Source organism: Bombus vosnesenskii, unplaced genomic scaffold (genome assembly GCF_011952255.1).
Source record: "Bombus vosnesenskii isolate JDL3184/JDL3185 unplaced genomic scaffold, Bvos_JDL3184-5_v1.1 scf7180000013263, whole genome shotgun sequence".
NCBI lineage: Eukaryota > Metazoa > Arthropoda > Insecta > Hymenoptera > Apidae > Bombus > Bombus vosnesenskii.
The window spans coordinates 5,869,901-5,897,382 of record NW_022882923.1 but is presented as its reverse complement, the minus strand read 5'-3'; the positions used below and the strand labels follow the sequence as shown (position 1 = coordinate 5,897,382).

Sequence of the window (27,482 nt, the reverse complement as noted above, 5' to 3'; positions counted from 1 at the left end):
AATAAAGGTTTTTTCTGCTCAGAACGATGTGATAGATTTATCCCTTCAATAAAATAATACCTCTGAGTATAGAAATAACAACAGCTTTTTTATATATAACATTATGCTTGCAATTATAAGTAAATTGCGTATGTTTATATGCTTATGGAAAATTAATAGATTGAAAAATGTACGAAATGCGTGTAATATGCAAAAATATATAAAACATCTAACGTTATAAGTTACAAAATATAATAAACGAACACGTATTTATCTCTTTAATTGCCGTCTCTTCAATTCTGCTTAGAAAAACATAAATTTACGTAAACACTAGTAATCTAATTACGAGAATATTTACTATCTTCTGATAATTCGTCATTGCTAATTAACTAATACAGATACGGATATGAATATAATATGCGTAATACATAACTAATAATATAATATGCGATTTCTATAACGTACCCTGCAGTATTGAACGCGACTACTGCCTCTTTTCAAGGAAAATGGATTAATGCAAGAGCGCAAACATGCTCGTTTATCTGGATCTCGAAAATAAAGCAACGCTGCTACCAGGGCGATAACACTCAGCACGATGCCTGCAATTGTACCAGCTGTAACAGATGAACAATACGATATTATAATAACAATTTTAAATAAATTTCTCGGATCGATGTTCGATAAAGCTATGGAATACGTGTTAAGCATTGAAAACCCGCATTACATCGGCAAATTCTGGTTTTCCCCACTTTCTCTTTGATATTCCACCTTTATCCCTCTTTCCCTTGACTTACTTCACGAATAACCGTAATTTCTTTCTGGCCTAAATTTAATACAAATTCAATATATAAATATAATATTTTAAATATAATTTAGCAGCGTATTTTAATATTTTTAGGAATCTATATTTATCTACATTAGCATCGATATGCAATCTATATTTTGTGTAAATTGTACTCTAAGTAGTTGTATAGAAAGCATATTCAGACAGGAGTCGAAGAGCTTCCTGGGGAAAGAATCCATAAGGCAAATTGGGGAACTGATTGAATTTTATGTTTGTTCTAATTTCTTAATATTAACTATGTACATTCAAATTGACGATAATTGAAGATTGGATAAGATAAATTTAATATGTCCATTTCTGTAGATTTCTCTGATTTTAATGCTAGGCTTCCAATCTGAAATTTATGACCGATATACTGCACAATGCAGTGGGCTGGCGAGTCGCTTTTCGCAGAACGTCATCGCTTTAATCTTTTTCGACAAAACAGAACTGACTAATGTCCATGCTTATATTAGTCCATAATGTGATTAATAATAACTGTAATATAATAAAAATTAGTTGTTGGTATATAATTATTTATAAAGATTGATACAATATATTATACATATACATGATTATCTACTGTACATATATATTATAATTATATTTAATAATCTAAGTTGTCCAAGCCACTACATATAGATGCTCGGGTTCTTTTCATTGTGCCATATATCGATCTTTATTTCGTAAATAATATTTATCCAGAAAAATAAAAATATTTAACCCTCTGCAGACGAAACCGCAACGAAGAAGTTACACATACCTTGCGACATTATTATGTAAAATTATTTCAAGCAATTATAATACACTGTACTACAAACTAACTACGCGTTTACTATAAATAAACTAGGAATTCGGAATTATGTATAAGCACGTGTAATTCAAACTAAACGCGCTAATACACAAACGAAACACGTCTGTCTGATGAAAGCGAATAGCGAAGACTGATTAAAATCGCGTAAAACTAACCGAAGATGAAAAACTGAGCAATGAATGATATTTCGATGCTTGTTTATATATTTGTCTTCTTTTCAATATAATGGAAAAAGAACACGTATCAACAAGCTCAGGATACTATTCATTTGCAGGTTGAACCAGTCCAGGCGTCAAAATTCTACGGATTTCAATTTGTTTAGGTGCGTGGAAATTTCAAAGTTGAAGAAGGTTGCACGTAAAATTTATATCTTCCTTTAGAACGATTGTCTCAATTTTCGTATGAAAGAAATCTCATATCTAGCACTTGCTAACATATTTTTAAAACCCTTCTGGGACTTTAATTTTGTTATAAACATCGGACACGATTAAATAATTGAGATACACGTACTGACACGTATAAAGCTTCAACCGGAAATCGCCACTTCATGTTCTATAATGAGCAATTAGGATATCTAGTTTCTATTCGAATTTCAGAATTTTTACTTCAAAGCGTTACCCTTGATCACTGACTTATTAATATTAAGCTTGAAAAACTGCATTTTGACCGCGAAAAGTGTGATTCCACTGGTCACTGTACTGTATAATTGTACGTATTGTTTAGTCATAGAAATAATCGTAATCTAATCAAAGCGCCATGAAATTAATTAGTAAATTTTCTAATATCATCACCATCAAGATAGCCGATTTCTTTAACCTTTATCGTAAAACCTTTATCGTAATGTAATTATGATATTACAGATATTGAGTTAAATTTGAGTAAATTGAAATTTATGATATTACAGATATTGAGTTAAAATTATAACTCTTGTGTTAAGATTCACTGCTTTATCTATATACGCCTGAAGAGACAAATTCATCAAAATTTTATCACCATTACTTAATTCATCACCATTATTCGACATTCGAAGGCGTAAAAATGCATAGAATGCACGTACATAATATACAAAAATATATAAAATATTCAAAATATAATACCCTGTCTACAATACATAGGCAAGTAAAATAACCTTCTACCTACGTTTCATTTTTTAATGACCTGCATGGAAATACGAATTTTCATAAATATCCGCTGTCTAATCATTATACTCTTGCTCATTCTCACATTACCAACAAAACATGTACATTGTACAAGTTCATTATATTAATATGTATATATACATGTAAAAATAAAATAATATCAATATCGATAACATTGAAAAAAAATGAGTTAACGAGGAGAAAGATTCTCTACTGTGCTCTAAGAATCAATTGTTCATATATTTTTAAGATGATCTATTTTTAATTAAATATTTTGTACACCTACAGGAACAACTTTGTATCGCTATATTGGAGGAAAATTGAGATCTTTTGTAATTTTTATACTCACTATGACTAGGTGCCAATTCATGTACATCTTCCTGTGCGTTCGGAGGAACAGTAGGTTGCTGAGAGTTTGATTGGCAGGTACAAGTTACATTTGTATGCCATTCGAATTCTGCACTGCACGGTGATTCCTGTATTTAAAAAAAAAATATAAAAACGAGATCAATTATAATAAATAATGAAATAATAAAGAATAAAATAAAATACATTTTGAACTGTCGAGAGAAGAAGGGAAAGAATTATCGTTATCTTTCTCATAGGAAAATTATTTCTAAACTATCAATTACGACGAAAGTAGAAACTCTTTCTCAGTATTGTGCAACGATAAAAGTTAATACGAAGAACTTCTATAGCAAATACTGCTAATCTACAATTTTATAAGTATGTCAATAAATCTTTATCGACGTACTTATCCATCAATCTTTTCTAACTTGAACTTAGTCAAGGAGAAATATATGTTAAATTATAGTACAGTTTTCTTAAATTATGCAAATCATTTGTAATTCACAAGGTAAGCTTGTCCAAGTTCGTGCTTTAAATATACCATTCTTGTAATATTTCCCTCGATAAAATCTACGCTATAGTACGGTTTATTACATTTATCTACAAGTGTTGTTGATAAACTTGTAATTTACATTTTTCATACTACGTAAAAACACAATATAGTTTGTGATAATGTATATCGTATACCTTCTCATAATCAAGTATTGATAACTAATGGTACTTATTCTTCTCTTGCTTACTATCGAGAAGCGATGCTCGACCAAAACAATACAAATTCAAGCTAAACTGTTCGTAGAAATAATTGTATATTTTATCTTCAAATTTTGCTGTTTATAAAATAATAACTTTTATTTTTTTTTAACAAAATCGGTGTTAAAATTTTTACGATTTTGTATGTCAGAGTATTTCCAAGCGTTCGTTTTATGATTTTTATAAATGAAACGTTATGATAATCGGACGCAGTAACTGTTATTTTGAAAGTCATCGTTATTGGCAAAATTTAATATGCGAATATCAGAAGATACGCGTAAATCCGGAGTTGATCGTGAAACAGCAAAGTGATCGAAATTGTATAATGGGACGTTCGTGAATGTAGATAACGACAAGTTAATTACTCGTCAGATGCGTTAAACTCGCACTAAACGATCGCATTAAAAGCATTTAGGGCTTACAGAAATTCACCATTAAGACTCCGGAGCGATACATAACGTTGCAGACTAAGATGAGGTAATTATCTAATAATAATCACGCAACGATAATCAACTTTTATCTAATTACTCCTACTCTTAGATTTCAATGATTAAAACTGGAAAAATGTTGTCTTAAGTAATTAGTAAATAGGAGAATAATTTGAACAGTCACAGAATTCGGAAATAAAGACGTCTGAATAATTTGGAATATATTAAGATTCCGGGAACAATAATAATTTCGTTAAGTTAGTAAATACAATGTTTTATTCATAATACTATTCTTCTATTCTGGTATTTCCATACAGCTTATACTAATACTTAATATATATAATACATATAGATACACATCATACAGGCATACGGCCTCTGCTAAGTGTAAGCTGTATTGATATTTTTCTGTACATCAGTGTGGTTTTACGATTAGGATTTGCCGCCTAACTGTATACATAAGGAAACGTTTAAAATTTTTCCACCGAATAGGAACCAGCATACGAGGCGAAAGGATTAAGAAGAAACCCGCATACGAAGCGAAAGGATTAAGAAGAAACCAGCAGTGCTTCGGAAATTCCAAATATATGAAGGGAAAACACGTGTATTCCAAGGCCTATATAAAGGAAACTAATGTTCTTTGGAAACGAACTTTGAAAAGAAACCAACGTTTGATTGATGACATTTTAATGGTTATTACAGCAATCTCTCGTTACGTGAATCATTGCTAAACGACAATTAACATGCAGTTGTTAACGTTCCAATGAACAGAAAGATTTTAAGAAACTAATATTTGAAACGAGATTTTTATATATAGTTTAACCAGTTAACTGCGTTCGACGTGTATACACGTCAATGCAAAATTTTATTTTGGTACGGTTGACATGTATACTCGTCGTGTAAAATAAAAAATTACCGTTTACTATAAAAAAAGACAAAATTTTAATAAAGAGTAATATAAATGATATTTAGTGGTATGGTTTCCTTTATACTTCCAGTAAAACTGTTATCTATTTTATAAAAAAGGAAAAAGTTTGGGAAAAGAAAGTTTTATTAGTTGATTATTCTCTTTGGTATATCGGTTATGCTCCGTATAATGTATTGATTTTTATAAATTGAGTTGATTATTTTTCTCAATGCATCCGCTATTGCCCGAATTGTTTTTGTGTACTTTACTTCATTATTTTTGGCAATTTTTGAGCTTTTAATACTTTTTCAACAATGAATTCTTAATTTTTTAACGAACAAAAATGGAAATTTATAATTTACCCTGCTGTCGACGTTTATATTCATCGCTGCTTGATTTTACCTGCGCACCCCGTAAGGGATTTTTGAAATTAAACTTCGTAATTAATAGATTAATTAGAATGGAGATGTCAGAAATTATGTTCAGAAAATAAATGAATAATCTTTACTGATTGATGATCGTAAAAAATGGAAAGATAGTTCTCATTCGACACTCGTTACATACAATTCTACCAAATGTCCAAATTGGACAAATTGTGAATGTAAACAACTAAATAAAAAAAAAAAACTCGTTACATACTGCACAATTACAAATCTCTCTCTCTCTCTCTCTCTCTTCCTTACTCTCCCTCTGTTTCTCTCTCTCTTTCGCTCACTCACTCATCCGTTACCATCCTTCTGATTCGCCCCAAACTCGCGCCCGTCTATGAAATCGCTAACAAACAGAGCTTTGACATAAAATTGAAACGATTTTAACAGATTTAACAGTCCGAATGTAAAAAATTTCTACTCAAAGAAAAATATTCAAGGATAAAATATTGCTGGAAGAATTAACTAAAGATAAAGTGCTTAAAAATATTATAGAATCAGTAAGGTAGAGAGTAGAAAGAAAATCTTGCCAAATGGTATTCCTCTCCTTAGTAAATCAGAAAAAAGGTCATTCGAAGTGCTTGTACATATGTATTATGTACCTTAAGGCACGTGGCAAGAGCCGGTGAAAGGGACGGAAACGGAAATAGTAATACAGCACCGTGGTGCACATCTGCTTACCCTTACAAAATCATCTGAGCAAGATTTTTCAAGGGTCGTGCTACTCTAAATGGGGAACACTTTTCACGGCAAAGAGAGCTACCGTGAAAAAAACTCGACCGCACGGAAGTATTATTATTCTGGGCCATGTGGCGACCAGAACTTCTTAACATTAGAAATGTCGCGCCACATCTGGGTATTTGAACGATATCGTATCTACCTTCGAATTTACTGCACGCGATAGAGAAATAGAGTGAAAAGCTTTCCTCGATTACATATCACGATTCTGTAGTGTTTCATCTGAATTTCGCGGACATTCTGACGTTCTATATAGGGTAAGTCACGCGATTGCGGCTGTACAAAATGGAGAAAAGGTACTGGATGAAATAATTTAATGGCAGAGAGGCTTCGTTTCCTTCCGACCTCGTTCTTTTCTTAGGTGTTTTAATACAAAATTCAATGGATGCTTTTATTTTTCATCGTCACACTGCATTGCGTGCTTTTTCTTTTTCCCTTTTTCTTTCATTTAAATAATAGATCAGGTATTTGTCCTCGTAGAAGAATTACTTGTACAAGTGTAAGCATTTGGTGCTTGTTTATGCAAAACTTTATTGTAAATCGCAATATGTTAAAGATGAATGAATTTTATGATGCAATTAGGGGAAAGTACGATTGTTATCTAGTTGCGTGCAGAACACAAAGCACTATTAAATGGGCCTATTGTAATATTTAATTTACTGTATATAATGCTCGTTGCGTGCATTTAACATTTGCATACATAAATTTTCATGCATTTGTTTTTTATTCGTTATTGTTATTCGTTTAAGAAATTTATATCTGTTTAAACGATGAATTGAATACACTTTAATAGCGGTATTTTAAAATATATTTGAAATATAACAATCAAGTATTTATAATATCAATTGTTAAAGAAGAAATAATTAAGGCAAGCGGTAATTACAAAAAAAGGGATAGAAATGCATGTTAATTTGTTAAGCAATAACATAAACGATCAGTATATGCCGCGTAGCCTTAAAAGAACACACCCTGCAGACCTAATAATCAAAGTAAACATTTGCGAACAACCCAGATCGACTGATCTTGACGAATGATAATGACGTTGTCTCAATGCAGACAACGTTCTCGCATTACTTTGGTACATTTAAAACAATTTGCCTAATGTTTACTGACAAATTGCAAAGTATATAGGAGATGTAAAAAAATAATATTATAATAGAGTAAAATAAATAATAATAAAATACCGATTAAATGGAACGGTTACTTCTATCCATTTCGCGTGGTTAATAAATATTTAAAATTATTAACGTATCATATGAGAGCAGCGTTTCGCCAATCTTTCAACAGATACAATCACGCACTTATACCTGCCCATAAAATGATTGTCTATTCATTCGTTATTTTCTCTATCTATAATAAATCCACCATTCATTTAGTGGAACGCGAACAAGAAGTTATTAAGTGCGGCTAAGTATTATAAGAATATATATATATAAGTACTGAATTTGTATATATTTATGTATCAGATACAAGTACTAACTCTTTTAGTTCCATAAAATTTTGATATGGTTATAACACAAGATTAGACAAAATTTTATTCTGATAATAGATAACCGATAAAACTAATAAGGAATACCTATTCGCCACTAATGAAAAATATCTAATGGAATAAAAATTTATTGTAATACAAAATTATTCGTAAAAGAATGTATCTTAATAAAAATTTATTTATGTCATATTAAGTCGAATATGACGAAGTAAGAAATCGTAAACGGTATGTAAACACAAAGTATGTTTTGAAATTTTATGGTTCATCGTTGCCATATAATATTTATTTTTTCTTTGGTAAATTTACCGTTCGATAAATTGATAGTAGAAATTGGATTGATCGTGAATATGGGTGACTGAACACATCCATGTAAAAAGATCGGTACACAACTTAGTTCGAATAGTTCTTTCTCAGTTAAAATATTTCTACGTCGATCGTTATTCGAATAAATTATTCGAACCAATACAGAAAATAATTTGTTACGAACAATAATGACCATTATTCAGATAAAATATTGGACTAAAACGAATTTATTTGGATAATTATCTTATTGCTGTGCTATTATTCTACTGTGTAAATATTTACTCGAAATAAGTCGAGTAGTATCCAGATTTAGTAAAGTCAAATACTCGATAAAGCAACTTTTAACAAATAATTCATCCTCTAATATTTCTCGATTTTAATAACTGCAAAATAGATAAGGAATATGCAAAATAACAAACACATGGAATTGCTCTTGACTGTTGTGATAAACAAAATGGGGAATTCATAACTACGTTGCTCTAAATGAAAGAAATCAATATAATTTCCTTGATGCTTTAATAAAAATTGAAAAATTCTTAAACAGCTTGCGATGCATAGGAAAATGTTAAGAGGAAAACCCCAGACATACACGTATAACTTTTCTTGGTAAATATTTGCGGAGTGAAAACAGTGAAAAGTACCAGAAGGGACACGTGTTCCGTGAAATATCTGAAAAGCCTCTTGAAAAGAATTCTGGTTTATCTCGTAGAGAAGAAACCCTTGCTACAGTGCCTCTTCATGATATAATATCTATCTATATTTATTTAGATTAGTAGAATCAGCCCTTTTATACATCGAATGTTCAAAAAATAACTGTTCTAACGCGTAAACATTTTTTGCTCGTGAATTATCAATAAAAATTTGTTAACTACAATTTTTATTATTTGTGAAAATTGCACAATTTTATCTACATATAAAATCTAAATAGTAATTAATTATTTTATTTAAATTTTCAATGTTTTTTTCTAAATATATTTAACACGTTTCGATTGCTAGCAAAGAGCAAAATACACTAAGTTTGATATATATTTAATGAAATGAAAAAAAAATTTCAAATATATCTTCACTATAAAAATATAATGTAGGTACTATATAAAGGTTTTAAAGAAAATTTGTAATATCTACCAACTTCTGATTTTTTATTATTTTTGTTTAATTAGCGAATGCATTTGCTATTATGTAAATAAAACAAGTTCAAAATTATTATTAAAGTTTAATAACGATAAGACGGTTTTTAAATATTACCCAAGCGTTAAATGCCAACATCTCCGATAATCACTTGGTAATTCCGCATTTTATAAGAACATTGAACCATAAGTTTTATGCTTGCTTCTTACTATCATCTCTTTGCAGATTATATGTATGTTTTTTTGTGAAAAAGTAATTATTCTTTGAATTGTGTTGTGTACATATACATGATGATAAATAGAACATGCATCTGACGCAATTATAAACGTGGAAATACAGTTATGTTTGTTTACTGTGTATGATAGGAATAAAATTTATATCACTACTCAATGCTTACTGTGCATACACTAGATAATGTTATATTTTACAATTGGCTATCAGATATAATAAATTTTATAAAGTACCAAATATATTTTTCATCATTGATTACGCTAATTAATTTATATTCAACTTATTTCTATTTTATTTATTTTTAATTTAACTATCTTACGAAGATTTACATAAATGGTCAACTCATTCAATAATACATTTGAGCGAAACGATGCAATGTTTCAATCTTAAGAACAATGGAGAAATTTAAAAAGACAAGAAGCGAAATGAACCATTCCATATGTATACATACCTATACATGTATATTATACACACTTCCTTTTCTTGCCAAAACTCATATCATCTTCCTATTGAAACATGTTAATACGCAATTTAATTCTCATTCGGGAATTTACCAATATCTATGTAACTGAATCAAGAAACAATCCCAGTATCTTCAAGTTCAATATTACGCAAACAAACAAGAATCATTTTTAATAACTTTGTTAACCTTAAACATTCTATTTGACATTTACAAACAAATATTGCATTTGCATTTGGGTATAGCATGAGCCATATATATTGTGTTGACATTAACAGCATCAAATGCAAATTATCTTCGTCCTTTGTCCCTCTCGACAAACCGAGCTAGACGAGGGAATTTCGTTCTTTCATAAAATTCCACAAGGCTTGTCCCCACTACTTCCCCTACTACTTCCCCACTACTTCCCCCACTACTTCCAACGCCAAACGTTTATCAGGCCGTTTATTCCACCACGCTACCAGTGTACTCATTGGGTCGTGAATCACGTGGTGTTGTGCCGTCATTTCGAGTTCGGGCTCGCAACGAGCAACAGCGCGCGCGGTGAATCAACAGTTCTTGTCGAACCGTTTTGATACTTGTTACGTTTATGAATCTCAATCTGGTTCAACGCTATTATAATTCTTCCGTTGCTGTTTCGTGATGTTTCATTAACCACGATCGAATCGAACGGACTTTGCGATCAAATAATCGTGACTGTGAAAGTATACGCAATATGTTCACGTGATAAAACGGATCTTCTGCTTCACACGACAGAAAACAAAACAAACAGTGGCAACGTTGAATCTGGTAAGAGAACCTTTGCTTTGGAATAGTAATAAGTTTGTTATTCCGATGTTGTGTTCGTTTGATAGTGTTCACGTTGAACAAGTATCGTGTTGTATTATAGATATCGATCTGCCTATATCGATTCTGCTACCAGCGACTAAATTCTCTTGTTGTACATACAGTAGTCTCGGTTTAACTGTGCCAATAGGACAAGAATATAATTATTCTCAAATGAAATAAAAGCATACGAATAATTACAAGTAAGTTTCTTGTTGATAGAAGTAGTTTTCTAAAGTTATTTATAATCTCTATGATATGGACATCATCATATGGATATCTCTATGGAAAACATCGATGTACAGCATTGAAAAATGGACTTCTTTTTTAATTCATAACGTGACCTGCGCTGAGATGTTTATATTTCCTATGATGTGTCTTCCAAGAAACAGTTAACGTTTTTTTTAAATACTAACTTTTTCCTTTTACCGTTGATTTATCGATCAAGATTCCTGTGAATTTTCTTGGGCATTACTATTTTTAACGTGAAAGTTAATGTAAAGAAATATATATCAGCTTGATTCTATGTGACTCTAAATTTATTTCTTTATCAATGTATGATAAACAAATAATTTTTTCTACACACGAACTGTCAAAGTGATCTCAATCAAAAATCACGTATTATAAGATATTCACCATAAGACAAGATATTTATTAGACAAACGATTTTATTATATAAACTATGCATAATTTTGCAAAATATATAAACTAGGCAATCTCAATTATGACTAGTTATAAATACTTTAATCTGTAGGATAATAATATTGAATCTTTTAGATTTAACAAAATTCATATTTACAACTCTTAATTTGAACTCTTTTGATAAGAATATAGAAGGAAACGACCGTTATATGTGTATAAATGTATCATTTTATTCGTTCATTCTAATTTTTCTCAAATACTGCTTTATGATGTAATCAAGTATATTTGAAATATTTGAAAATAAATTTTCGAATAAACAATTTTAAGATGAAATTTTAAAGTAATGTTTATTCTTAATGGAAAAAGGTATATATTGCAATTCCTTAATTAAAACAAATTAAAATTATATTAAAATTATAGATGTAATTATTCAGAGATATTATTTTAAAGTACCACAAAAGTATTTTAGGTTTTATGTCATATTCTATTAATATTTCTATGATATTTTCAAATATATCGAAAAATTATAGTGCATTTAACATTTACATAATAATTTCTTCTATCATGACTATAAATCCTCATTGCTTTTCCTCTATTCCATTATGCTCTTTTAACGAGAACTGATCAACCATAACCTCTTCAAAGAATTAATCTTCCACATCAAATGAGGTATAATCACGATCATGATTTATAAAGTAATATGGTTAGAATTTCGAAAAAATCCTGTATATTATTATTGGATTGTGTTTCAAAAATGATTAGAAATTAAAAAATTCGTAGATATAATAGAAAAAATTGATATAAAACGAATCGCAGAGAAGCTGAGATATCGGATATTGCTGTAATATGGTATTGAAAACCGGTATTCGTATTTCTTGAAAAGAATTACTTGTTTGACTACGTAATTTATACTTCCCAGGATTTGCTTACTATATTTAATATAACATTGCTTCAAGTATTCAATTTTTTTACATTTATATCACAAGAAATTGTATTTTACTGCGTAAGGTCTAATATATTCTATGAAGGGAGTGTATTTATACGTACATACATATGTATACATGATACCAATGTAATATTAGAAAGCTGATTATATGGAATATGAAGTATTTAGTTTAGATTTTCCTTCGTTATTTGTATAAAATAGTATAATTACGCTATATTGTTGTATTTATTAGAATTTTTCAACTATAATTTTCTATATTTATGTTGTATCTCACTATGAATAATCAGTATTCAATTAAAGTTTAATTATTCTATAAAATGGAGTATAGTATGATAAAAATATAGCTAAAAAGGGATTATATACAATCTGTACCAAATATATGATGATTACATATCACTTTTATAAGATATTTCTTGATGTATTTAAGTAATATATAGAATAATATAATTGTAATATATATTAACATGGAAAATCATATATTTATAAAAAAGTACTAACTTATATAATTGTATAGAATAATAGAGAAAGAAAAAATAGAAGGAAAAGTCTGATCAATTAAATTAATGAGGAGGTTTCAATTAGTCCCAATTACCAGAGAATAGAAGATGAGATGTTTCAGAGAAATGAAACTTACAAGAAACAAAAGAAGCAAAAGTGGAGAAAGAAGGAAGAAATGAGAAATTACTGTTTATATTATTCACATAGGTATCACGATATAATATGAATGAATTCGTTATTTAATTTCTATAAGAAATAGAAAAATGATATATTTTAAAAATGAAGTGAACTATAGACGTATAACAAATATATAATTGCATGTAGTTACAATGAAGTAAGTTCATGAATTCTTGCTTATTACACCTCTAGACAGAATTAAATCTAATTATGTAAATTAAACGATGATAATTTTTCACGCGTTTAAGAGCAGACATTCAGTTCTAGAAACAAATGAATATTTGCCTTGAAGTGAAGATACTGACAATAAAAATCATTACGTGGAATCGATTTGCTTTTCATACCTAGAAAACAAGTCTATTTAGTTCGACATCTAAATATTGATGTATCAAAATATACATATTATATAAAGTTTACTCGACATGCTATTAAAATCTACTGCAATAGATAATTTTCTCGCTGAACTACGATTATCGGTAAAATGCTATTAAATTGTTACGTTCAAAGAAATCATGATACGAAGTCAATTTTTTATTTTGCTTCTTTCCTGCTTCGTCCAGTAATTTATACCTTTTTCGCATTGATGAACTAGTGGAGAGAACGATATTATATTTCGTATCACAAGGAAATTAATCTTATTGCGTCTATTGCATACACGTCCGATATTGAAAAACAGGGATTAATACAACTGTGATAGCACATGTCTTAAAACCTACCAATCAGGCTTTGATAGATTAAAAGCAGACAATTCGTCATTTTCCTTCAACATAACAAAATGATATCGAGGCACAGAAGAACGATATCCAACGCGCGGATATTTATGTACTTACAGATTTTAAAAAATGCACAGAATGCAGATAATATAGGTATAGAAACATAAAATATCTAAAATATACCGAATATTCGTTATAGGTTTGGAGAATAGAAGTTTTATACAAAATCTGCATCAGAATTGCTTTGAACTTCTGAAGCTTATATTTTATAAAAGGATCGTATAAAAAAACCGTGTTTTTTTTTACAAGTTTAATGTGTAAAAATATTAATAAATACTATAGCCTTATTTTTTGTTTCTCAAGTGAAAGCAGAAAAGGCGTTGGGCTGACTGAAAAGCAAACTGCATAAATTAATGAAAATTTATTTTAAAAAATTTATTTTAACTTTTTTATCTGTCTAATAATCATATCTATCTAGTAATCTTTACTACATATATGTTTGGCAACATCTTGGTCGTTCTCTCTCAGATAAAATCCTTTTTCTTTTATTTCGTACGCATGTACGTGAGCAAACATCAACGAGTTTCACGAAGCAAAGCAGAGTTTTAGAAGCAAAGAGAATGCCAAACGTCCTTGGTTTGGCTAAATCGACATTGTCTGTCTACCTGTGCACGTAACAGCCATGCAACTAATAGACGATTGCGATTCACATTGCGATTATCTAACTGTACGTTATCGCGGAGTTATTAATTTGAAGATTCGCGAAATAATTGTAAAAACTTTGTATTTGTCTGCGACAGAAATTGTTTGGAAAAAAAAAATAAGAGAGAAAAAAAATAACAAACGGTGACTATTCTTGCGGAAGTGTAGTTTGTATTCATAGCTCCTGCTGTTGCGAACTGAAGAATAGCTTCATGGAAATACATATTTACTGTGGAATCACGAATGAGATACTAGTTTTACAAGCTGCAATGTGTGACCGAACGTGTTAGAGTTAACAGAGTAACGTTTATCTTTAGAAGGATTCGTAACGATTAAAGTTGTTTTAGTAGATTTGGTAGTTTAATCTCGGTAAGTTGGAGAAAAGAAAGAATTGTTGTTAAAAATTGTATAAAACTTGATATTGAGTATATTTTTTAAATTATATATCTTAACCGCGTATTTTCCATTTTATAAAACCAAAGGTAGAAAACAATTTAAAGAATTCTATACTTCAGAATACATGCAAGAAATATACACTCAGAATGTTGCCGTGTAACCGTAAAATTACCGTGTAATTTTGTTTCTGCTATCATTCAAGATTGGATCATTCGTATCTAATTTTTTATTTCTCTGAAGGATGTAGGCGCATCTAACATTTGTCTCTGCAGGTTAACAAGATTAAAAAAAATTAATTTATCAGCCTATCAAGTGTCTGTATTTTAAAAGCCCAATGAGGCTACACGGAGTATGGATGCGGTAAACACGCTCTTACATTTGCATTTGTATTGAATACAAAACATACATATTTTTTCATATGGATACAACATAGGTAAACGTTTTCCCATTTTTTCGTATAATACTATAGATATTTTTATGCAGATAATTCCACTAATTGTAATTCATTTAATCGAAACAGTAAATAAATATATATTTCCTGATTAGAAAAAAACATTTGAAGAATACGCCTGATGTTATAAAATTTAACTAAAACCCAAATAGAAACTTTGTCATCTAACACTATAAGGTATAACCATATCAGATAATAGCAAGTTCGTAAACAGTCTAAACTAAATTCATTAATCTTCATATTTAAGGAAAAAGGGAAAAAAGAAAGATAAACTTTCTTTTAGTTTGCAACAATGTCTCACCGTTGTTACCAATTTGTTCTCGGTTCAAAGCATGCAACTGCTTTATCTAATCTCTTATTATTATATAACATATCAAAAATCAGATTACAAATCGTTCGAGAGGTCATGGTTAGGTACCTGTTATTTTGTTTTTTATACTAATCTCTCTTTCTTTTATGTCTGTTACGTTAGTTATCTAATTTCAACATGATTCTTAAGAAACAAGAATATCAGTCTTAATCTCAAATAGGTGTGTTTTTGCAAATCTCCACGGTTATTTTCGTCTGTGTTGAATCTAACAGAATATGTACATACTATCGCGTATTGTCTCCACGTACATATATTTATCAGGATATAATACTAAAACTCGGAAAAGTGGGTCATTAAGGAAATCTAAACGCGTAAGCATATTCCGTTATGTTCGAAACCGCTGCCAAGCTTTATCTAACATTTTTAAATGTACTGACCTAGTCTTACATTCCTTTAATATTCCAATTGCTGCTCAAGAGCATCGTACTAATTGTTATACATGTATAATTCCCTTTAGTTGGTAGATTTAGTGGAAGATTATTGATTTTTTAATATCACGCATAAGCATATTGACGCCTTGACGTGTCAAAATTTCCTTGTAATTTTGTTAAATAACACACAATTTTTTGTTACTTTTTTTTACTGATGTTTATTGCATAACATCTTTTACGATTTTGCTGAATATAATTTTCTGTTGGTTTTTTGATTAACTAACATAAAACAATTTTCGTGGCTAATAAATAAAATATAACGATCGCATAGTGGTATGTAATATTCAATAGCTACTCGAGTATATAATTTTGTAAAATATAAATAACAAAAAATGTGAAATAATAATACAACGAGGTAGCAATGTATCAAATGTATGCAAAATTATGGTAATAGATGTATCTCTCAGTAGATGAAAATTATCACAAAGATTGTCAAATTAATTAATGTTGTAGAAGGAAAGAATAGCAAGTAATTATTTCAAAATGTTATGGGTCAGTAGATTTCCAACAATCTTTCCTTTCATAGTACAGTCAGCACGTAACAAACAAATCCAAAAAGAAACTGCATACTAATGCGTAGCTGAATGATTCGAATTGACCTTTGCTGGTCTTTTCCTTGGAAGCAGGTATCATTATTTACTACACGTATTTTTAGTCTCGTTTCTTATAGAATGATGTCAGAATAGCACGTTCAAATCTTTGTCGAAATGATTCTTAGAGATTTTGTTTACTCTGTACTTCCAAGTATTCTATTTTATCATATCTTCGAGGGAAACTGAAATTCTAAGTAAAATAAAATATATCTCTTGTGTATTTAGTAGCTGAATTATTATGTTACATTTAAGACAATAAACTATGTTTGGTCCATTGCTTGTACTTCATGCATATTTTATTTTAAGTTACACCGTCCAATTACATTAATCTAACTAACTAAAATAATTACTTTAAATTAAAGTAACTGCAATACCTAACGAATAGCGTTTGCTAAGATGTTAATCATAGTTTTATACCGTTTGAAGCAACTATAAGCAATAAAACTGAAGAAAAATATTTACTCACACGATTATTCAAGTTCGACTGTACTTTTGTAAAAATTGAAATTCCTTCAAAAAATCACAAGATTACGAAAAATATATCTATATTTTATTGTCTTTCCAAGAACAGCTGTATTAAAAGATTTATATTAATCAACAAGTAGCTAGATACGTATCATAACTTACTATATTTATATATTGACCTGATTGTATCACTTACATAACAATTACATATCTTAATCTATCACATAGGTGGAAAGACAAGATATAATTATATTCACGAGTGTGGCTTAGTAGATATAACACATTGACGCACAATATGATAACAAGGAGAAAGATGGATAAAACATATTCTAACGCAACTGAATTTTAAGATGTGAAATCTACTTAAATAAACTGAAATAAATTAATCTAAACAAATTTTCTCATACGACGTTGAAATATATTTATTCTTTAAAAGATATTTGAAAGACTAAATATATTTATCAATTATTGCAACGTTATATTACTGTTCCTAAAGTCTATATTTTGTAACAATCTTAATGAGAAAAATTTGAAAATGAGAGTCATACTTTCACTAACATCGCCTTTATCTCGTTTTTATTAAAAAAAAAATTATTTCTAAATATTTGAAATAACAGTGTTGTACATACCTAGGTATGAATTTTCTTTAAAGTATTTCTTCAAACTATTGCAACTTCTTTTTAAAATATTTTACAACTTAGCAAGTTCAACGATAATTTGATTAAATTTAATTCGTACGCGATTAACTTGTGAATCGTAAAATTTTCTTTGTTCCCAAATCTGATTGCTATCTTGTCAATCGTGAATGAAAATCACTTTCTCCGTCATTACTCCTTCTCGTCGATACTCTTGAGCGCGGTTGAAATTGTAGGAAAAATATGAAGCGTCAGTATCAATAAATAAATTGCTTGGCACGAAAGGAAAAAAATTTACACAGGAAGCGTTAAATCACTGATTCTTTTATCTGTCGTTATCATTGCTTTCAGGAAGTAGAAATTTTATGATTAAAGAAATGTTGGGACAGATATGCTTGATATTGAATTCACTATACGTACTTTCGATCATACTGTGTACACAAGTTTGCAATAAATATATTCTGAAGATATCAAAAATATATGAAATATCCAAATATACACAGTACTCGTTCTAATATGTATCAGCTACTCTTAATGTTTACGCTTTTAATTGCATTCACAAAAATTTACATTCGCGGTCTACTTATCACGTTCGACCTTCGTAGAAGCTCGTTCACATGCATACCCGTATGCATTACGCGTTTTGCAATGAGTCGTGAAACGAGGCGTGTCTCGAACAAACGCGTGTAACTACTACTCGGGTCATTAGCCCGGATGTACGTTGCGTAGAATACAGTTGTGAAGGATCTGATACGTGGCAGGCATGATGTTTCGACATTCCTTTCGCCGAGAGAACTTGGTGACACTTTTCTCTCGATCCGATTGATCTTGGGGAGAACCAAGTAACGCGCATAATCACGCCTAATCGACGATCAGTTACGATTGTACAGGTTCATTGTGAAATGCGTTCTTGATACTTGATTAAACGACAAAGACTTCCTGTTTAGTCTGAGTCATTCACGTTCGCGTATATAGTCGGATATGAGAAAAGTAGAAGATAAGTATATTTAACGAGTTGTGGATTTAATATAATCCTTTTGCGACACCAAATCCCATACGAAGGTTTGAAAATCAACATCTCCAAATTATCAAATCCCCGATCACCAAATCTAGAATAGTTTAACTGCGCTCTGCGATGCGAAGTGTCTCTTCCGAAGGAACAAGAAAGCGTGAAGATTTTCGTAGGTAATTTTACAGTGCACACTTTCCTACACAAGAAACTATGTTTGTGTCGGGACATTAGCATTCAGAAGGTTTTCGTTTTAATGACTATAACAATGCTTTTCATTTGTTAATGTCCATCGTTCTCAATTTACTTCCGAAAGGTCATTAGCGACGAGTAACAACCAGCTCGATCGAGAACCATCCGGAAGAATTTCTGCGACCCTTGCTTAATTGATTCTGGACTCTCAGGTTCGTCCGGATATCGCTCACCCGCTTCATCGTTTTGGACGTATGCAAGTACATTATATCAACAACTATTGTCCTTTTTCTTCTGTTCGGTAAAAACCGATCAGCAGACACACTTCTGGGACTTCGCGCGTACTTGTCCCTTGCTAGACGTAGACGATCGAGTTTAGGAATCTCTAGGAGTCTCGTGCTGGTCTTTCAACGGCGAACGTCTCTAAACAGTCGTGTAATAGTATCGTTCAATCGTTTGAAACGATCTGTGACCACCTTATCCAAGCTTTTCATTCGTCAGAATCTATCAGCACTCGGAGAGATCAGTTCTCGTCCGAGCTTTTCAACCATCATCATCTTCAAGGATTCGTGGAGTGAATCCTTTAGTCTTAATTATACTTTAGTCTTAGTCAATGGAAGAGAACATTTGCCAATCTCAGTCGTGCTTCGCGTTTCGAATCGGAGTCAACTCTCAGCAGTCGAAGAATGAAGCGTCCTTTGCGCACTTGTAACTATCAGTTCGTATCGTCTCAGCGTTCGAAAGGGATCATTGAGTCATCCATTCTGTCTCTGAGACAACAGACGTTCTGAAATCTTCTCATCGTTCGAAGAACACCCATTAGCGTCGTTGACAGTTAGCACTCGAATATTCACTACCCTTTCTCGTGGATAAATTAGTCGAAGTTAATTCGAGGGCAACAAGCACAATGCAATTGACATCGGGCTTGCGCGCACAACGGGAGCCACAGCTTTATCATTGCATAAGGAAATAACCGCGTTAATCTGATTCGTCGTACCGCTGCTTCCGATCTCTCTTTTCACCAAACAAAAATAATCCTCGAAGAACACGATTTTCAACGGAGCTTGACGCGATTTTGACGGGGAAAAAAACCTTTTCTGTTCGCAGCATACGCCGATCGAATACCACGGGACTCAACAGGATGATCGAATTTTCCCTACGATATTCGATCATCCTCTGGATGGTCATCGTTGCAACGTGTTATGCATTTAAGGGACAATGTCCACAGCAATACGCCTGCACCTGCCTTTCGTCGCCAAACGGAGACTATGAGATACACTGCCCAACAGACGAGAATTCGGCCTTCATCATAGACGTTCAGCAACATGTTTTTATTAAGGTAAGCACGAGTGACTCATTCATGCTTTTTAAAGAGAGCCGTACGCGGGAACTCATCGAGAAAGAACGTAACCGTACATCGTACGCAGTATCGTACAAAGCACGTGATTTCGCGAGTTCCATGTAAAACGTATTCTTGAAATTATTTTATGTATTTTTGTGTTATTTTTAAATGTATCTTTAAAGCGTTGAAATGATCGATAGAAGCGATGAAGCGATAGAGATGTTTCTTTTGTTCTGCATCTCTGTACGCATATCCGTGTCAGTACCTTGTTAATTTTCTTATTGTTCTCTCTTTTATGATTCAAGGTCATACACATGATGAGTCACATTTCGCTTTTTTGTTTTTTAATAACAAGAGGAGTAGTTTTTAAATTTTATACGCGTACAATAAAACCTTTATACGAAACACAGTAATGCTCAGCTTGATATTTCAAGTATAATTGATAATTTAGCAATTATTTTACTTTTAAATGTGTCGTATGTGGAACTTGGAATACTTCTCTTCAACTACCAAGTGTTCACAAAAATGGAAATCATATGTTCCATGTGTAATCTTCAATTGCCTGATTAAACAATTGCGCGTTATTAAGTTCCATTTGATAAGAGATAATTGAAGAGATGATTGAAATTACTTTATAGCGTCTGCATTTTGATATCAACAATTCTAAATTGTTTTCTTTTTCTCCTTTTTTTTCCTTTTGATATAAGACGTGTGATGTTCTATCAATTAATTACTCAATTCTATTCGTCATTTTCTTAAGACTTGTGCCAAATACAGGTACGATAAACCGTTCGTCTCTTCTCACCTGTTTTGTACGATAGTTTAACCATTTATAATAATTTCACAAAAATAAATCTGTTCATAGAGTAGTTTTATTAAATGAATATTAATACAGTTAAGAAACTGCGATAGTTAAGCTTTTCACGCCGTGGTACGGTTAAAATAAATCGAACGTTTCTGCTATGAAACTTGACAACGCTATCGTTCATAACACTGTTAATATCACGAAATTGTGAAAAATATATTCATAATATATTCAAGTAAATTTCGAAGTAAAAACGTTTAAACGTAAAACTAGAAGATCGATATCCTCTTACAGTTACATGCTTCACGAAACTTTCACTTTCTATTGCACAACAATTTACGTAGAAAGACTATCGCAATCATTAACGGGCCACAGAAAATTCCTGTAACCACAATGTGTAACCCAATTCGATGCATTAACAACAAAATAAATTTTCCAATACGGCAGCCCTTGCGACGATAAGTAGCGTTTCATAATATACAGACTCGTACCTACGCCTGGGAAATGACTTCAATTCACAGAAATGAAACTTTCTATTGCATATTTATATGTAATATTAATATTGAATAGTTTTATCTCATTTTGTAACTGGCACTCAAAAAAAAAGAGATGTATACATAAATTTATATTGTGTGTATATATATTAGTTTTATGAAATATAATATTCCATTTTTATTGACGGAATGAGCTCTCAAATTTTGTATATCATACGATGAAATAATAAGAAAAATGAGGCATAGTATAAAATGTTCCGCTAGATAAGAACCTACGTTATAAATTTATTGAAAGTATGATCCAAAACGTAGAATTATAATAAAATAAATCTTTATTTGCAAAATGGATAAACAATACAAGATCGCACTCATTGGCGCTACTTAGATTCCTTTCGAAGACTAACAGATAGAAGAACACGCTGTATAATCGTACATGTCCATTCCTATTATCTATGAAAGATCGTCATTAATAGAATATCTTTAACAGAATCTTACTAAAAACATTTCTTACTTTTTCAGACTCAGTGCCGTAATTCACCGCAATGGACCGACTTCCACGTAAACGGTTTAACATCCACGGACGACATAGAATCTATATACTTCAGGATGTGCACGTTACCGACGAACCTGAGTCTAGGAGAAATCGCGAGGAGATTCGGCGTACGAAGCGTAAAGACTCTGGTGTTCGAGTCATTTGAACAACTAGGCCCGGCGATCAACAGAACACACCTACAAGAATTACCAGATCTACAACACTTAACTTTATCCAGCAACGGTTTAACCAACCTTAGCAGCGATCTTTTTGCTGATATACCTCAACTGGTCTGGCTCGATTTACGCGAGAACCGCGTACATTTGTCACCTGGGATCTTCAAATATACACCGAATTTAGAGGTGCTCGAATTGGGTATGAATATGATGGGCAACATCGAACCAAGTATATTAAATCCATTAGGGAAACTGCGATTTTTGAATTTATGGCAGAACAAGTTTACGGAGATCAAGCCAGGTACATTCGACAAGCTCGAGACTCTGAATTCCTTGGACCTGAACGGAAACGAATTGACTACCCTGCCAAAAGATATTTTCGCGAAATTGAAGAATCTGGAGGCGTTAAATTTGTTTTCCAACAATTTTTCATCGTTGCCAGAAGGTCTACTAGAGCATAATGTCAGATTGAGAGAGGTGAATTTGTATGCTAATAAAAGAAACATGACTACATTGCCGAATAGATTGTTCGCGAATTTGAAGGAGCTCGTTACAGTGGAATTAAGAAGCAATGGTTTGAAGAAAGTGCCAGCTGATCTATTTCGAGGTTCCTTTTCATTGAACAACATTAGCTTGCAGAGAAACTTTATTGAATCACTCCCTAAAGACCTGTTTAACGGATTGGAACATCTATCGAAATTGTTACTTAATTACAACGAATTGACGTCATTGCCTGATGAAATTTTCTTGCATTTGAAACATTTGGTTACATTGGATTTGTCTAAGAATCATCTTACTTCGATATCTAGGTAAGGCGATACTATAGTGCAATTAAAATAATAAGATAATAATTTATTATCAGAGAATGGTAATAGGTAAAAAGTTCACAAAATTACAAATTTTACTTTTATTTGGATTCATGAGGAATAATTGGAATTCATATCAGGTATTGAGAACAAAGATAGAATAACTTACATCTTTTCTGAATAAGAGCTTATAGCATTAATTTGTTTTCATAAATATAAAAATAGAGGAATTTATTTTTTCCAAATTAAGTGGAAATGATATAAAGAAATATATCATTTGTGCTCGTATCTATTTTAAGCAACAAACTACTTAATAAGCTAAATATTGAGACTGTATCCATTTTTCAGTTCGTTTTCTCTACTACCTATGATTCCTTCAAATAATGGGTTTGAATAAGTGGATGTAATTTAATCAGGTACTATCTAAAATGTCGCTTCAATAAACGAGATTCAGATAAATGGAGTTTTACTCTAATTCTAATTTGCTATTGAGTATACAATCAAGTAATTAACATGATGATTTTACGATACTGGAAAAAATAATAAAACATAAAGTTAGATAGTAACGACTTTTACAAAATAATCACATAAGAGATTAATACATTATAGCTTTAATCTACCAAAAAAATTCATGCAATTTTTATTATGTTTTGCATGTACTACAAATATAGTATTTTAAATATTCTATCTAAATGTGATAAAAATGTTTACCAACTTTATTGAAGAACGACAGTTTGGAGTTACCTAAAATTTTCCTTTATTTAAAATGTTTCAGATCTATCTTTAAAAGTTTAAAATCACTGGAATACCTGAATATGTCAGAAAATAAATTGAAAGTGATAGAAGACACGAGTTTCTATTCCTTGACTAAGCTACGGATAGCGCAATTCTCTCATAATTACCTTAAATTTAATGCCTCGATTAATACCTATCCAGATGATTTTGGGAATAAATCAGTTTTTCATACTTGTACTGCTTTACAAGAGTTACATTTGGCCAGGAATAATATTTCGGAAATATATAGTGATTGGACCATAGGCAGTTTAAAGCTGCGAATTTTGGATCTCCGATACAACCAGATAACGCAAATATCGGTAAGATAATATAGCAGAAATATTATTTATTATTATAACAAATAAGCAAGCTCTTTTAGTTGTTTTTATTTCTATATTGAAGAACGTTTAAAACTATGAATATGTTCTGCTATTTGTAATTAATTACATCATAAATATTTTATTGGAATTAAATCATTTAAAATTTCTTTTTCCAGGCCGAAAATCTACAATTTCTGTCGAATGATATTAAAGTGAATCTTACACACAATCGAATAAAATATATCTACTTATCTACAGCTGAAAGATTGGCGAAATTTCAAACGAATCCTCGTAACGTAATAATATACGTTGAAAATAATCCTATTGTCTGCGACTGCGATTTATACGACTTTCTTCGTTACATGGACGGAAGAATGCACCCCTACGTACAAAACTTTTTCCATATAATACCGGGACACCTGAAATGTCAAAGTCCAGACTGGCTTGCAGATATAGAAATAGTAAATTTGAAATCAAAGAAATTAAAGTGTCAAGTATCAGATCCTTGTCCTGACGAGTGCAAGTGTTGGTTAAAACGCGACAGTAAAGCATTTCTAATTGATTGTTCGCACCAAAACTTGACACATGTGCCACATTTGACAAACATCACGACTTTGCCATCTGAAGTATTTCAGAAACTCGAGTTAAATCTCACAGGCAATAAACTGACCAGAATGTCGCCAGTAGCTAAAATCGGTTCGAGCAATATGCAAATATCCAAATTGCTGTTGTCGAACAATAATATCGATGACATATCTGTAGATGAGTTGCCATTGAACATTGAGGTATGTGAATTATAAATCTTCTTTATCTTTAAGATTGTTATCAATTACAGATTTCATCTTTAATATACTACCATTTATCAGTGATTAACATTATCGGTGCAATATCGCCAGTCCTTTATAAAATCGATAATATTTCCAAACAATCTTAGTACCAATAGGATTAATTTTGAATTTTTTAGGTTTTGGAGCTACACAACAATAATATTAGCAGATTGAACTCAGATGTTTTGCAATTCATGAACAATACCTCCTTAATGACAGTGACATTAGACGGAAATCCATGGATATGTGACTGCGACACAAGAGATTTTCTCAATTTCATTCAAACGAAAGTTATAGAAATCCCCAATTCCTTGAAGATTACCTGCAGAGACATGAACGTGCCGATGTTGAAGATGACAGCGACAGATCTTTGTTCCACGAACATTATAATAATAATCGTGATCAGCGTGGTCACAGCTATCACTGGTCTAATAATCGGTGTGCTAGCAGCACTATATTACCGATATCAACGAGAAATCAAAGTTTGGCTATACGCACATCAACTTTGCTTGTGGTTAGTAACCGAGGACGAACTAGACAAAGATAAGCTGTACGATGCATTCATAAGTTATTCACATAAAGACGAAGACTTCATCGTGAACGAGCTAGTGCCACAACTAGAGAGTGGTCCAAGACCGTTCAAACTGTGTCTGCACTTTCGTGATTGGTTAGCTGGAGAGTGGATACCGACACAAATCGCGCGATCCGTTCAGGATTCTAGGCGGACAGTAGTAGTTTTATCACCTAACTTTTTGGAGAGTGTTTGGGGACGAATGGAGTTTAGAGCAGCTCATAGTCAAGCTCTCAGCGAAGGTAGAGCGCGAGTTATTTTAATTTTGTACGGCGAAATTGGTCCTACAGACGATTTGGATCCAGAACTTAAGGCGTATTTGAGTATGAACACATATGTGAAATGGGGTGACCCTTGGTTTTGGGATAAATTGCGATATGCGTTACCACATGCGCTACCTCATAAGCTATCACGTGAGGTACCAAATCCTTCACAATTAGCAAAGTATCGTGTATGTAGAAGATTCTTTGCAAATCCGTGCATACAAATTAACGGCGAGAAGAAAGACCTTATTTATCCGAATGGTGTTCCTGAAACACCCCCTGCAGCGAGCACTCCACCGGCAGATTCTCTTAAAGCATTTATATGCGATGAGAAAAACAGTAAAGAACATTTTGAAAATCTGTCTCCAACAAATAACGCCAAGCTCATTCTTTTGCCTGAGGACTTAATAAAGCATAATCTCCTTAATAAGGTACAATGTACCACCGTGTAATGAGATCATCGTATACGTCCAAGAATATACGAAACATTTTCAAGGCAGAACTATTCTTTAAACAAAAACCTCAAATTACTCATTTTGTGTCTGTGTTTGTGAAACCACTTACAAGAATTACCAAATTTATAACATTTAACTTTATCTGTTAACGATTTAACCAACTTAAGCAACGATGCTTATCTACCTCAACTAGTCTAACTCGATTTGGCTTATTCACTAAGAGTTTGAGAAAAAGTCACGTTTCCACAATTGTACTGTTTTACAAGAATTACATTTGACCAGAAACAATATTTCAAGAATATGTAGTGATTGGACCATAGCCAGTTTACAGCTACAAATTTTGGATCTCCAATTTCTATCAGATAACGCAAATATTGGTGAGATAATATATTAAAAGTATTATTCATTATACATTATGACATATTAACATATTTGTTAGTTACTTTTATTTCTTTATTAAGGAACTTATAAGACTGTGAAAATGTGTTTTGCAATTTTTTATAAACTACTTCATAGATATTTTATTGCAATTAAAAATAACAATAAAATAATAAATAAAATATTGTTTTTCAGGCCAAAGATCTGCCATTCCTATCCAATGACATTAACGTGAATCTTACATATATAATAATAGAATAAAACACATCTAATCTTCAGCCGAGAGATTAGCGCAATTTAATCGTAACGTAATAATATACAATCCTATTGTTTACAATTGTGATTTATACGACTTTCTTCGTTACATGGATGGAAGAATACATCCCTACGTACCAAATTAACTTGCAATCGTAGAAATAGCAAAGTTGAGGTTAAAAAAGTTAAGATGCAAGATATTGTATCCTTGTTCTGACAAGTGCGCACGTGTTGGTTGAAACGCGACAATAAAGCATTTCTAAATGGTCATTCACGCAAACATTTGACACATATTCCACGAAATAATCTCACCCCATAAACTCGAATTAAATCTCACAGGCAAAAAACTGATCAGAATACTACTAAATAATATATAAATATCCATATGTAGTGCAATGTTGAAAATTCTTTATCATCTTTACTCTATTATCTCTGTTATAAGTTTATGAATTTGTTTTATAAAACTTTAAATAT

The 27,482-nt window shown here is 31.4% G+C and overlaps 2 protein-coding genes across 2 annotated transcripts in view; one reads left to right on the top strand and one right to left on the bottom strand.

Annotated features, from left to right (window-relative positions):
* The window catches only part of LOC117233256 (cation-independent mannose-6-phosphate receptor), a 33,919-nt gene that overhangs the window by 1,363 nt on the left and 5,074 nt on the right, over window positions 1-27,482 (bottom strand). Inside the window, exons 14-15 of the mRNA XM_033493384.1 lie at window positions 3,105-3,231; window positions 445-593 (exon numbers count right to left, since the gene is read on the bottom strand). Coding sequence (XP_033349275.1) covers window positions 445-593; window positions 3,105-3,231 — 276 coding nt within the window. The remainder of the gene's footprint in view (window positions 1-444; window positions 594-3,104; window positions 3,232-27,482) is intronic.
* LOC117233224 (protein toll-like) lies at window positions 10,452-26,415 on the top strand. The gene is made up of 6 exons (XM_033493337.1): window positions 10,452-10,754; window positions 20,118-20,349; window positions 22,171-23,168; window positions 23,941-24,259; window positions 24,436-25,044; window positions 25,224-26,415. The coding sequence occupies exons 2-6, from the start codon at window positions 20,152-20,154 to the stop codon at window positions 26,370-26,372; spliced, it is 3,273 nt and encodes a 1,090-aa protein (XP_033349228.1). The 5' UTR covers window positions 10,452-10,754; window positions 20,118-20,151; the 3' UTR covers window positions 26,373-26,415.

What these genes read in the sequence shown, in the direction of transcription:
- LOC117233224 (XM_033493337.1), top strand. Translation starts at nt 20,152, where the DNA reads ATGATCGAATTTTCCCTACGATATTCGATCATCCTCTGGATGGTCATC. An exon ending in AGCAACATGTTTTTATTAAG is followed by an intron (nt 20,350 to 22,170) that starts GTAAGCACGAGT and finishes TTACTTTTTCAG; the next exon opens with ACTCAGTGCCGTAATTCACC. An exon ending in AGTTGCCATTGAACATTGAG is followed by an intron (nt 25,045 to 25,223) that starts GTATGTGAATTA and finishes TGAATTTTTTAG; the next exon opens with GTTTTGGAGCTACACAACAA.